The sequence below is a fragment of the Protobothrops mucrosquamatus genome, unplaced genomic scaffold (genome assembly GCF_001527695.2).
Source record: "Protobothrops mucrosquamatus isolate PMUCROS unplaced genomic scaffold, P.Mucros_1.0 scaffold10, whole genome shotgun sequence".
Taxonomy (NCBI): Eukaryota; Metazoa; Chordata; class Lepidosauria; order Squamata; family Viperidae; genus Protobothrops; species Protobothrops mucrosquamatus.
This window is the reverse complement of record NW_015386397.1, coordinates 1,011,242-1,025,977: the sequence shown is the minus strand read 5'-3', so window position 1 is coordinate 1,025,977 and position 14,736 is coordinate 1,011,242. Positions and strand designations below refer to the sequence as shown.

The 14,736-nt window shown below is 39.2% G+C and overlaps 1 protein-coding gene across 1 annotated transcript in view; it reads right to left on the bottom strand.

Moving 5' to 3' along the window:
• SAMD14 (sterile alpha motif domain containing 14) overlaps positions 1-11,717 on the bottom strand; it is an 18,041-nt gene extending 6,324 nt beyond the window's left edge. The window contains exons 1-4 of the mRNA XM_015810414.1: positions 11,678-11,717; positions 5,165-5,322; positions 2,073-2,382; positions 99-186 (exon numbers count right to left, since the gene is read on the bottom strand). Of these exons, the coding sequence (XP_015665900.1) occupies positions 99-186; positions 2,073-2,382; positions 5,165-5,322; positions 11,678-11,717 (596 nt within the window). The remainder of the gene's footprint in view (positions 1-98; positions 187-2,072; positions 2,383-5,164; positions 5,323-11,677) is intronic.
• Positions 11,718-14,736: the final 3,019 nt, after the last annotated feature.

The window sequence follows — 14,736 nt, the reverse complement described above, 5'->3', positions numbered from 1 at the left end:
GTAGGAGTAGAAATTACCATATGGAAAACTCCAAGAAAATAATTTGGGTCATATACTGTACATTGTTTTTCTTACTAAACCCAATCTCTAGGACTCACCCCAAATCCAGAAACTTCCGGCGTGTTTTCTTGTCAAGCCCAATTGTGGGGCTTTCCAGTTCTGGAGGACTAGCATCCCTGCTGTCATCTGGAAAAGAGGCAAGGGAGTCAGTGGCTTATTTCAGAAAAGAGCAACCTAATGTACAACTGAGCTACCTGCCATTAAAAGTCTGCCTTTTATTCCAAGAGATTCTATTTAGGAAATGGGTTCTTTTGAATGTGCTTGGGGGTACATCTCACTGCTGCTCTGGATCTGGTTAAAAAGGGTTCTGAGTCTAAGTTCTGAATGAATTTACAGTTCATGAATAAGTCCCATGAGATGTTCATGCATAAAACTATCTTGCCTATAGGAAGATTTAATAGGATCTATTGAAGTGAATTTGAATTAAGTGCTTGTTCTGGTCTTGCAAATGTTAAAGAAATCATTGCTGCATAACACTTAAGCATAGCAAAAAATACAAACATACACACACACACACACACACGTGATTCAGATTGGGTTTACACAGAGTGCCAAGCCAGTTTGTATACTCATAATTTATTGACTAAGCCACAATTGTGCTAAAACATCATCTGTGTTTTACTTTGAAGAATGACTGTGTTCACTCGAAACTGTTAGCTAAAGTCTTTTTTATGACATTACACAATATGTGTATCCAGCTTCAGAGCTAATGAAAGATATAGTTCCTCAGAAGACCATTGAGAAAACTCTTTTTTCCTCTTCTCTACCTGTGAAACTGCCATTCACAACTGGACATTCTGTAATTGGCGCATCCCGTTGGAGCCAATCAAGATAAGTAATGACTGATTGATTGCCTCATCAATCATCCTCATCCTTGTTAGAGAACATTATATAAATAGAATAACTAAATAATATAATGAAAGTTATAACTGAAAACAATCCAAAGTTTTTATGAGAGAGGAAGCAGTAAAATAAAATTGTGGGAAGGAGTTGGAAGGGAAGCTTTAAAGAGTTAAATGTGGCATTCTAAAAAAAATTATATGGGGCCAAATCCAAGAGCCTCAGATTGCTTACCCAATAATATCTTGACAATATCAGAATGGGTATGTTCAAATATATATTTGTTCCTTTTTCTTTTTTATTTGGGGAAGATTTTGCTCTCGTGAAAAGAACAGATCTAATTGGAGGAATTGGATATATTTAAGGGATGAAATACAAAGCTTAAGGCATTTACTTTGCCCCTAAAGTCTCCCATATGGCGAGATAGGTTGCTCCCCCACAGGATCTGAGGCCACAATTAAAATACAAAATGTCCATGTGTTAGTTGTTTATTTACTAAATATATTTTTGTACAGCCACAATAAAGCATCAGCAGCCAGCAATTTCATGTCAAAACATGCAATTAAACCCAGAAGATAATGTTAACAAATAAACCAATAATCAATAAAAATGTAAGATATAGTTTCCTTGACCCCAACAAGAAAGGCCCTTCAGCATCTTGGGAAAAGATTTCAGGACAGGTGCACCTAACTGTAGGCTGAAAATGGCCTAGCTGTGCCCTATTTCATAATATGATAGAACTGTAATTATAACCACAAGGGAGCCAGCATGTATATGTATTTTCTTCCATTTGGAGAGAGGAATTCCGAATACTTTTATTGTTCAAAAAAAATGTTAACATTTTAACTGGTGCTAGAGCTTACTCAAGTGTTTTTGGGTAGTAGAGACAGATGACTGGGACCCTCTTAGCATTATCAAGTAAGCTGAGTAACTATATGGAAAGGAGAGAACTGTTATCTTCTAATAACAGTACTAAGGAGGACATTTCAATAGCTGCTTCTCTTTCACATCCAGGCAAGAACCTTTGGTGCAGAGTGGTTTAAACTCAAAATCCCAAATATCCTTTGCATCCAATCGGTCTGAGAGGAGCTGAATTTGCTTTTCACAATTATAGCATTTGTAACTCTTCTTTCATCCTTCCCCAATTTCAAATGTTTTAAGCCAGCTTTTACCTTCACTATGCCTCTCTCTTCTTGCATAGATGGGTGAGCTGTCTGAGCTGGGACAGGACCTGGGCGAAGAGCTGGTGGGTGTGCTCCCCAAGCCCTCCTGGGAGGGGGTGTTGGTCAGGGGTCGGTAACGGATGAGAGGAGAGGAGGAAAACTCTTCCTGTTCCAGGGACCTCTGTACTGTTGAGGCATCAAAGGAAAACTCAATGGTGCGAGTGAAGACTGAGGAACCAGGGAGAGATGATGAGGCATGGAGGGAGTCATGAAGAGGGGATCTCAGGTGATAGATTGGGCTTCCACAGCCTTCGCCCACCTGGAGAGGAAAGCAGAGATCAGGTTGCGTGGGTTCATCTCAGAAACATCCCAACAAATTTCATCCAGGCACACCTAGGGGAGAGGATGCCTTTCAGAAAGGCATAGAAAGAAACATGAAGTTTATCTGAGAAATACATTTCTAACATATTAACTTCTCCCAAACTATGCACTGTCAGTGTGTCTTCCCAGAATTGTCAAGTCTCTGGGTATCCTGTGAACATAGTCTGAATACATCCATTTGAGCTGTTGGCAGAATTGGCAACTGGTGATATATTTTAATAACATAGCTTCCCATATGGCAAAGGAAATGGTAACACAGGACATTGTCATAAGCCAATGGATTATTTGTTCAACTAAATTAGATGATCATTATGTTCTTGACCAGCTGGCAATTATAGACAAAATCCAACTGGGCCAATCTTTACTTTCCATCATTGCTATTCTTTCCTTTCCTTTTCTCTTTATATATTGATTATTATTGTCTTATCATCATCTAACTCATTATTTTTGGCAGAGAGTACAGCACTCTATTTTCTTGAACAGGAGCCAGCATGCTCTAAGTACTAGGCATTCTGGATAATGTTCACATGGATATTGAAAGAGAAGTATATAAAAAGAATGAATGAATACTGAGGTTTTTTTTTAAAAAAAACTATCTATATCCTGAGTGCAATCCCTACTGTATATAGCAAAGCTTACTTCTGAGCTAGCCCTTTGATTAAGCAAAGGAAACAGTTACTTAAAGCTATAAACTGTGATTAAGGCACCATGAACTATTCTGCCCAGAATAGTTGCCTCATTGCTCCTAAAACAGGCACTTCTTCAGAGCAGAATGTCATTCCAACATAGGATATCACTTTTGGAAAGGGACCTCAAAATGACAGGAAAGGGACCTCAAAATGATGGCTATGGCAGCTATAAAGCTAGCCACCATGACTGTCTCATACGGCATCATTTGGAAGCTCTCTCAGTAAAAAGACTATTGGATAGAGGGCCAACCAACTGGATAGTGAATAGTGCTATTGTTTTTTCTAAGAAGGGAGCTTCCAGGAAAAATGCTTGGGAAGATAGGTGGGGGAAGCAGCAGATCTATATTCCCCCCTCCCAGCATTGGTTCCTTTAGGCTGGAGATGTCAAACTCACAATATCACATGACATGTCATGACGTATCGTGACTTTTTTGCCATTGCCAGAATGGGGTGGGTGTGGTTTCGGCATGACGCATCCGGCCCACGGGCCAGCAGTTTGACAACCCTGTGTTAGGTCATCCTTCTCTCTCTCTCTCTCTCTCTCTCTGTGTGTGTGCATGTGTGTGTGAACCAAATGTTTAAAATAAACTATTATGTGTACACATATGCATGTATATATTTGTGTATGTGTATGCAATAGTTTCTTTATTCTATGGTAGATGGTAAATATAAGAAAACCTGGGGGAAATGTAAATTTATTTTATTTAACCAGTCTTTATTTTTATAACTAACTCAAGGCAACATACCTATCTGATCCTCCTTCTCCTATTTTCCCCGTACTGTGAGGTGAGTTGAGCTGAGAGAAAGTGACTGGCCCAAAGTCACCCAGTCAGCTTTCCTGATTAAGATGGGACTAGAATTCATAGTCCTCTGTTTTAGCTTGCTTTTTAACCACTGGACCAAATTATGGCAGCTAAAATAGTGACATGGCTTTTTAAGCCTGTTGTATCTTAATGTTTAAAACTTGTTTCATTTCTTGATTGCTCATTATCCGTAAATAAAAACCATTTCCCCATCAACTATATAAAAATATTAAATAAATTGAAAAACCTTTCCCTGTTGAATATGGCCATCAGCTGTAGAGAAACTGATTGCAGAACACAAAGGTTCTGTTTGGGAACTTGTTTTAAAAGCCATGAAACCTCCAGATGATCTCTCTGCTCTGATTCAGCTCACGATGTTGAAGCTAGAAAGTGATCGTGGGGTTTTCCTACTCAGTACCTCTAGTAGCTTTGCTGTAAATGTACACAGATTGTCCTAAAATTAGCTACCCATCCAGTTGTGTCCATAACGACCCACAACAATTTCAAAATTGGGACATATACCATGACATCCTTGCAAAAACAGCAGACCTTTCTTCTTGTTAAAAACATTTTAAAACAAGAATACAGTGGAGATTTTGCCATTAAATTCAATACTTTACACTTCTTTAAATCATAAACTCATTTAATACACTCTTTTTAGCTGTGCTGGCACAGTGGTTAGAATACAGTACTGCAGGCTAATTCTGATGACTCCCGGCTGCCAGCAGTTTGGCAGTTCGATTCTCACCGGCTCAAGGTTGACTCAGCCTTCCATCCTTCCGAGGTTGGTAAAATGAGGACCCAGATTGTTGGGGACAACATGCTGACTCTGTAAACTGCTTAGAGAGGGCTGTAAAGCATTGTGAAGCGGTATATAAATCTAAATGCTATTGCTATTGTTATTACTAATGTTTATATTGAGTAATAATTGTATATTTTCAGTAATTATATGTTCATTCATAGATAATCATTTTTTTGAAAACAGATTTTTGTTTTTTTAAAGAGTAAAAAGATAATAATAATAATAAAATAGTACTTTTAAAATATCTGATTCTTTTTCTCTTTTAAATGGTACATCAAGAGTACACTGTATTTGTTTTATTATTAGTTTAACATGTTAAGCTGAAGTCAAACAAACCATGTTGTTAGTGTGAAATGCACAAAATATCATAACTGGCTGCATCAATAGATCTTGAGCAATATAAGTGAGTAGCATCTGAGCACCAACCTTCTTGTCCAGGATATCATCACCTTCTGTTGAGCTGACACTGTCTCTCAAGCGGGACCGAGAGGGGCGTTGTCTCCTGCCCTTGGCTGAGAGTTGGGCACGGGCCTTCTGTAAGCTACTGTCCAGCCTCTGGGTCTCTGGAATCACATCATTAAAATCTGGGAGTGAAAGAGAGAAACGGGAAGGGGAGCAGAATGGGGCAGGGGCCAGAAAGAGAGGGCAGGCAAAAAAGAGCGTTGGAGAGAATGGGAGAAATGGAGGGATCATAAAGAAAAGGCAGAGGGAAGTAAGAACAGCACAGAGACAAGGAGCAAGTGTACAAGACAGCATATAGGGCAAATGCAGCCAAGAGAAGGAAAGGGAGGAGGAGGCAGTTCAAATGAATCACCCCCCAGGAGAGACGCAAAGAAGACGGCAATGGAATGAAGGGGTTAAAAGGGAGGGAAGATACAGAAAGAGTGTTCAGAGAAGAGAGGAACGCACTGACATCCAGCATCCTCTTTTATAAATATACGATGGAAAGCTGGAGATGGCATATTATACTAAACAGGCTTCTTATGGGACTGATGGAGTATTACAGATCCTGATTCCATGGAAATTCTTGACCATTGAGCAATGGCATCAACAAGACAATTTTCTCCACACTTCCTACCGGTACTTGCTCTCCATCAAGCATATGCTCACCCACCTATAGTGATTTCTTGCACACAAGGTCACATCCAGATGACAAGCTGTTGTGTATTAGATTCACTATATGGTGCCCTTGACTTTAGCTGCATCTCTTACTATGTCCTAATGGAAATTGTCATGTTGGTTATTTGTACCCTCCTTTGTAAGTTCAGTGTGTAATATTGCTAGAATGAGGATACATATATGATGTTTCCCAGGCCAAAGATCAATCTCTGCCTTAGAGTGGTAGGTTTGATTTTCCCTACAAAAGTTAACTTTCTGAATCAAAAGACAGCAGATGAAGGACACAGAATTGATAGGATTACACCTGAATAAAAAATGTAGAATCTGAGATCAGATGTGCTAATTAACTGTATCACAACTTTCAGCTTGCTTTGTCCCACTATTCCAGTCATATGTGAATTATCTCAATATACCATTGTTTTCAAAATAGAAGAGGAAGATCAGAGGTGAAGGACCTATAATCCTTCAAATATTGCTAAATTATATGTCCCAGCATTCTTTTCCATTGCCCACACAAGCTGGAGCTGCCAAGATATACAATTCTACAAAATCTGAAGAGCTAAGTTACATGATATATAGCTACATAGACATTACATTTTAATTCCAAAGAGATGGAAGAAGGTGAACAATCAAGACCTATTTTATCTCAAAATGTACTTCTTTTGAGAAATTAAATGAACTAATGCACAACATGCCACATTTACTAATTTTGAGAAAGTCACCTTTCTCAATTGGATGTCAACTGATTTTGATAAACATTGATGGTAATGCAATCTTCTCACCCAAGTATTCATTTATGCTAAATGCACATTCTATATTGGATAGAACGACTTGTCTCCAGAAGTTGTGGATGCTCCATCACTGGAAGTTTTAAGAAGAGACTGGAGAATTATTTGTCTGAAATGGAATAGGGTTTCCTACCTGATTGGATTAGATGATCTCCAAGGTCCCTTCCAACTGTTATTTTGTTCTGTTCTATTTCTAGAAGATTCAACAGAGCCTACTCCCAAGCAAGCAAGTGATGAATTGCATCCTAATTATTTCAGAGAAATACTTTCGTTTATTCTTTCTTATTGAACGTTTTATTGAGGAAATAAGCATCTTGCTCCTGCTGCTCTGTTATCAGTCATCATATCCTCCCAAAGTGGCTTTTATAACAGATAAGAAGAGTGACAGGTAAGTTACACTGCACACATATTTGTGGGTAGCTCCTATTCATGGATACAGTACAATTCATAGATTAATAATACCATTATACATCTCTTTCCCCCTCTCTTTTATACACATACACACACACACAGCCTGAGCTCTTAAGTATTCAAATTCTCTTCCACATGCAGAGACACAATTGCATCATTTGCTGTATATACCTACCATTTCAAGAACATTTTCCCTAGATACTATTTCATTCCATGCACTGAATGAATCAAGTAAACTGGTTACTTTCAGATAAGATAAATTGTGTGCATGCTCAGGGATCTTTCTCTGTGTGCACATGTATAGTCCTATGTACAGCTGAGTACCAGTATCTTTTGAGTATTGAGTTAGCTACTATTTAATTTATCACACAGAATAAAAAAATATGGAACCGTAATACTAAAGGGCATGAAATATCAAACAGCAGTGAGCATGAAAAATAAATAGGACCTGCTGAATTTTGGAAAACTAACATTTAGACTTTATGAATATTCTTGGCCAGAGAACTCTTGCACTATCAGTTTCAGATGTGAGAAAATTAAATCTATGCTGAGAATTCCATGTAAATTGCAAAATTCTCAAATATTGCTATCCCATGGAATGGTATATTTGAATAAACTTAATGTAGGCATTACTTTTGCAGAGAATGGAAAATCTGTTTATATCTCTATCTCATTCACACAGAATCAAGGAACAGATTTTTCCATCTCCTGCCAAATGGCATAAGTCAATACCTTGCCCCATTTTCCTCTTAATGCAACTGGATTTTCTGAATCTATCATCACGGAAAAAAATACCCAAGCCATCAGTATGGCAAGGGTAGTGAGACCCAGCGTCTTAACTTGCAGGTGTAAGTAATTTGCCATAACTGAGGTGTAGTCTAAGCGGGCAGAAAAGCAGAATTGAGCTTCATTTTGGTTTGTGTGATTTATTCTGAGTGAAATTGTGGTATTCTTGCCAGAGTATGAATATGTTACATGGGCTCAGAAAGAGTAAACCTGACTTGCTTACTATGCTAAATAAAATTCAGCTTTATTCTGAGTGTCATTAATTAAATTATTACATTAACATCCACCGTTTTTAAGGCAGCTTTCAGGTGGGTAAGAAATAGAAATAAAAATATAATGATGAGGGAAATAAAAAGCTAATAATGAAGGAAGGACTCCTTGGTGTTGTGTAGGATCTCGTGTTCCCATGTAGTGAGAATAGAAGCACATTGTCAAAACTAGAAGCATTCTCATGAAGACTAGCTCTGACTTTGATTAGTCTATAGATAAAACAATGTGTAAATCTGATAGGACACAAAGATGGAAAGTAAGCAAAATAGCACATTTTTACTGGAATTAAATGTAATCCAGATTAAAGATTGTGTAACATCAAAAGACTTCATATTTCAACATTTACATGAAGTTGCTAAAGTAATAATCCACAAGCACTGAAGTATCATCAATACGCTGATGGCACCCAGTTATATACAGCATCTCCATCCTGAGCTGAACAGTAAATACAGAGAAAGTCTTGTTACTAGGATCTGAATGGGGGGGGGGGGGGGGAACAAGCTCAGGTTAACCTGAGAATGGTTCATTAACACTCACTGTGAATTTCTGGTAAAGGAATGAAAAACTATGAATACGTTGAATATAAATGGAGGTGGAGAAATAAAACACCGTACTATTTTATGCTTAATTATACATGTCCTAATACAGAGATCTAAACAGACTATATTTTAGATTCTTAAAATCATTCCTTTACCAGAAATTCACAGTGAGTGTTAATGAACCATTCTCCAAAACGAAAACAGATTAAATAATTGAAGATTTGAAATTAAATAAGGCCCTTGGAGTTGATTTAATAATATTATTGCAGCTGATTATTTTACAAAAATTGGAAATGATTGTCTTCTTTTCTCTGTTTAATTCAATATTGCAATCACATCTTTGATTCTTGGCATCAAGTCTTTCAGTTATGATGCCAAAGCCTCACAGACATGACTACTAATTGAATAATAGTGACCAACTGCAGTTTTGAATCAAGATCACAATGTTTTTGTAGCTTGCTAAAATCAACATAAATTATATCAATTTTGATCAGGATGTATTTATGAAATAGCAGTACCTTTAAACCAATTATCAGAAATTCACTGAAAACCTGTTAGTTACTTTAATTACAGATATTTTTAAAACTTCTACCAGCCCCAATAGTTCTGTTTGTTTAAACTGAGCCCTGCCCTTTTGTCCTCCAAAATATTTACACTGGTTTGTGAGTTTCCCAAAAAATTATTTTCATATACTTTATGAAATTTTAATTAAAAAATACCTGTTTAAAAATATGCAAGTTCCCTCCCCTGCAACCCAGGAGAGAATATATATTTATTTAAGCTATTTGTACAGCTGTCCATCTTAAGTCCAATTCTGGATGGCTTACATATTTATGTTTTTCGGTGCTATAATTCCAGGCAGGGTCACAAACTAAAAGATGCCCTCCAAAATCCAATACAATCTCTCTGCCTCTGCCCTCAAAACTCCAGCCTGCTGAATTGAAAAGTGTAGAAATGGAAAATGCCCAGCAGGCAGTACAGAAGGTCATGCCAACAATATCAAAATGTACTGGTTGGTTTCTTTACTTTCCAGCTATTTCCTAAGTTGAGCATGGAGATAATTGGTCACATCACGAGAACTGTATAGCTCTATAATGTCTAATGAATGCTTATGCAGTTTTGAGTGTGCACAGTTGTTCAATAATTTTGTCAGGAATTGAAGCACATGAATTTTGGAAGAGAGCTGTTTTATGAGAATACTGACCCAAAGATTATTGGGAGAATAGGCCACAAAAAATTAGAGCCATTTCGTTGTACTGGTTAAGATAGTAAACAAGGAACTGCAGAGTCTATAACAGTGGTGGCGAACCTATGGCACGCATGCCAGAGGCGGCACACGGAGCCCTCTCTGTGGGCACGCGCGCCATGCCCCGGAAATGGCAATTGTCCTCTTCAACCAGCCGCCCGCTAACTTACCGAGGTCCCACGTGGCCAGATGCATCCCAGCACCCATGCGCTTGCTGGCCTCTGTGTGTGGGGGCCGATGGTGTCAGGCAGCAGCTGCCCCGGCCCCTGCCTCGCCTTGCCCTGCAACATGGCACCCCTGCCCTGCCTCGCCTCACCCTGCAGAACCTGCCCACTGCCCCACCCGCCAGAGATCCCTGGATCTCCCCCAATCCTGCCCGGCCCCCACAGGCGTCCCTCCCCAGGAACAACATCGAGCTGACCATGCCCACCCTGGCCACGCCCACCCATCTGCCATGAACACTGTAGCCACGCCCACCTGGCGGGCCACACCCACCTGGTGGCCACACCCGCCCGGCACCTGGCAATACATAAGTGGGTTTTGGGTTGAAGTTTGGGCACTCAGTCTCTAAAAGGTTCGCCATCACTGGTCTATAATTTCTACTCTTTCCACAGGCATGGAAGCTAGCTGGGTTGAGCCAGTCAATTTCTCTCAGTCCAACCCATCTCATACTGTTGCGATTGTGGAAAAAATAGGAGGAAGGGCCATTATGCATGCTAAGTATTATAGCTAAGCCATATCAAGCAACATGGCCTAACACACACACACACACCCCGAGATGTGGAATTCTAACAAAAAATAAGCCCCGTGATTTTTCACCATCTTGCCCAAATTCAGCCTTCAGAAACTCTTGTGGCAAGGCTCCCACAAAGCTGAGCTTCTGCCAATCAAATTGGACATTGGGCTAGGTCAGGGGTCTGTAACCTATGCTGGCTGAGGAATTCTGGGAGCTGAAGTCCACAAGTCTTAAAGTTGTCAAGGTTGCAGACCCCTGGGCTAGGTATAATACTATTAGGCTATATGTGAGGAAAGTGTCATAGCGATTCCACCTCAGTGAAAAAGTGCTGCTTTGCCTTAAAGATGCAGTTCATCTCAAACCTCCTCAAAATGCAGGATATCCTTGTTTAGCAACTGCTTTGTTTTACAATGGTGATGAAGAAGTAACTTTATGACCAATTCTTGCATTTATGACCTTCATAGGTCTATACAGTCATGGTTTCACTTAGTGATAGCTTTACTTAATGATCAACTTGCTGGTCCCAAATTTCTTCATAAACTTCTGCTGCAAGAAAAACCATTGCCAGTCTGAATTTGGCATAAACTTTAAATGACTCTATGAAGTGGATATATGGTGAGAATATCTCTGGGCATATGCAAATCATATGCTATGAGTTCCCCCATCACACCAACTCGCAAACTGCAATTGTGCCCGAAAGGACAGTACACACCCTCTGATATCATTGTACAAATGATACCATGGCACACCTACACTCAGATAGCTGAAACAATTATGCAAATCTCTGCATTTGCATATAGGTGTTGTTTGCTCCATCTTGTTCCCCCTCACTGAAAACCTAAGTTCCTGTACATCTGGGAGCGGAGGTTGGAAATTATGTGGGTTTGGAGTAACTTCATGCATCTCTTTTGCCCTTCCAGCCCTGATATCAGAATATTATCTGCAACAAGGATCTCAGTAGGAGTCATATATTTCTGCTAAGGAAGCAGTCGCTGGATCGAAGAGAGATGGATCCATGAAGATGGAAAGGCATACAGTACTTACCAAATATTTCATCTGCATCTTGGAGCTTGGAGGAAGACATGATGAAGTCAATCTGTAAAGGGATCAACATAGAGAGAGAGAAAGAGAGAGTACATAAAAACCATAACTGAGTCTTTCAATGAACTCCAGAATATGGAGAAATAAAGCAAAAAATTAGCAATTCTGGCCCAGTTCAGGAAACAGATCAAACCCTGCTTTGTTTAAAGGTGCATCTCCAATAATACATTCTTAGGCCAACTCTTGTAATGCCATACTAACAATTACTTCTCCTAAATTTTTGAATGAAATTTGTTTCTTAACACTGAAAAATAAATAAATTACAATTATAAAACAATTTATTGTCAAAATTTTACAGTTTTTTTAAAAAAAAGGTTTACTAGGCAGCAACTCTGGATGATGCTTTATATTAGGAGATGGCCTCAATGTAAAGGTTGCATTAGGTTCATTTCACTTGTTTGTGGCCCCAACGGACAGACTGAAAATAATCCTACAAAGTGGTTTATGTGTGAGGATAAGGGTACCATTTCTAGCCAAAAACTTTAGAAAAAACCCATAGATCTGTATCTGACCTTGAGGCTGTAAACACTCCATCTCTGGGATGAACGGCCTCACATGTCCCCGAAAAGAGGATACAGAAAGACATAAATGTAACAAATAATCAATAGTTTTCCCATCAGGAAGCTTCAGCCTAGAGTCTGACCATTGACAGGCGCTTGCAACAGGCTGTTCTCTATTTATAGGGTTTTTTCCCCTTTAATCTATGTTTAAACAAAAAAAAAGCTTCAAATACAGCAAGGGAGAGTAATCTATAGTCTAAATGCTGTACATGACCTTAAATACATTTTTTTATGCATACCTGCTGAAATTTACCATCAATTTCTGCCTTCCCAAATGGTGGTGCCTGTCCAAGTAGTGTGGTTTTCCAATGAATTTTCTTGTAAACAATTACCGGTATATAAGTATGTGAATACTTAGGAATTCTTCATGATCAGTTTTAAAGGACTAATATGTGTATGTGTGTGTGTGTGAAAGAGAGAGAGGGAGAATTTCTATTATATGCTTTATTTATTAGAGTTTGGACAGGCTATCAAATAATCTAGAGTTACTTATTTTACAATATTTCTAGCCTACATTTCCATTGTAAAAAAAAAGTCCTTACATTATTTATAACAAAGTGCCATAACTGTATAACACTAAAAAAAAACCTTAGTGACTGGCAAAAGATTAACATTAAAAGTTTTTTTTTAAGTTTCCTGAAAATTCTAGCACTGAATCAAAACTTAGAAACCAATGGAAAATAATTCCTGAGTACAGGTTTCATAGAAATCTTTGTGGGATACCGGCTGACTGAAAACATAAAATGTAAATAACAATGAGAAATTCTTACTAAATCAGCTTAGTAATTTGGATAGGATAAAAGCAGCAGCAGTGTGAGGTAAAAAACCAAAGGGAAACCAGCATGTGCAGAATTAAACAATGCAAAAATAAAAAAGCTCTCCAGCCATTCTGAAAATGCCTTGATTTAGGCATCTAAATAAGTCAACCCTTAATTTCTCACCTACTGCCACACATCCCCCACCCCCACCCCCACCCCATATGCTGCTTCTTTGTGGACTGGGGAGTGGAGGGGAAAGGAAGGCAAACAGGACTGGAACATATTAATAAAGAAGGCTGGAACATACCAATCTTAAAGCTGTGAGGCTGATTCCTTTCTTGTATGGGGGTGGAAATTCATTCTGTACTGTACAGAATGCATTTAATATTTGCATGACACTGTGGCTTGATAGGCCTCTCCACTCCATCAAACAACAGTTAACATCAGCCAGGCTACCCCGCTGGCCAATTTTCCATATCTAACCCCACCCCTCTCTCTGACACAAAAGCTTTGTGCATTTCCTTAGCCTGATGGGAAAGCTGGAGATCAAATGGAATATAGAGGAGAAAGGAGGGGGGGATCTCACATGTCTGGGCTGCATGTCAGCCACTGTTTAGGCCTGCCCATTAGAGAAATGAGATGGAATCTCCTGGGCAGGAAAGAGAGGGCAGGAGGTGCGTTAGGGTTGGAAGAAGATGGAAAACAGACAAACAGAGGAAAGAGGGATATCATCAAGAGGAATCAAGGGCATCCAAAAGGCCTTACTAGCTTTGTCAGAGCCAGGAAAGAAAAAGGCTGAAGTCTACACAGCATCCTTGCAAACAGGAATCATTTGTGGATCTCTGTGATTGTCTCAAAATGGAGTAAGAGGTGCTCTCTTATAAGTACTTGTTGTATACTCATGTTTATGTTTACTGCAGTTGCCAGTAAAATTTTGTGTTTGTGTGTATGAGAGAGAGAAAGAAATGGTGTAGAATAGGTTTCTATGCAGAGAGTTTTCCTTTGGAACATTGGTAGGTGAATGTAATTCAGACAAGTGGATATCCCTATAGAGAACTGTCTATGTGTATGGGATATTGCCCTGTTTCTGGAAATGTATTTGTTGTTATCTCCTACATAACTGGGGCTTCGTCCAGACACTCTTGCTACCAAATGTATCCACCACCAAAGTCCATTTAGGCATGAGTTGGAAACAGGATGGCCTGGTGTTGTTTTTTTTTTTTCATTTCTGATACTCTCCTGCCTTCAGTGCTTTCAAAACTCCCAGGTATCTGGCATCACTAGAGAGGGAGAGAAGCAAAAAGAAAAGGCAAACAGGGAAGGGAATGCTTTGGGGACACTTGTAGCAAAATAAAGAGAGGAAAGGAAGAAAATTCGGTAAAAGGAAATGGAAGACAAATCTATCCTTTAGAAAGCTTGCCAGAAAAGAAATACATAGGCCAGCAGCACACACAAGGCCTAGCTTTACACTCCCTCTTCTCTCCCTCGTGTACAATAGCATCAAACCCATCAGCTTAATCCATGTCTTCTTTGCAAAAGAGTGCAAGCTGCTGTCCAAGAAACAGCTCAGCTTCTGTGGAACTTTTCTGCTACTGAGTTCACAACACCCTTGCAGAGCAGATTGAGAGGAAGAAGCAAATGTCAGAAAGCCACTCTGGACTTCCAAACCAGGTTCCCTCCTCCA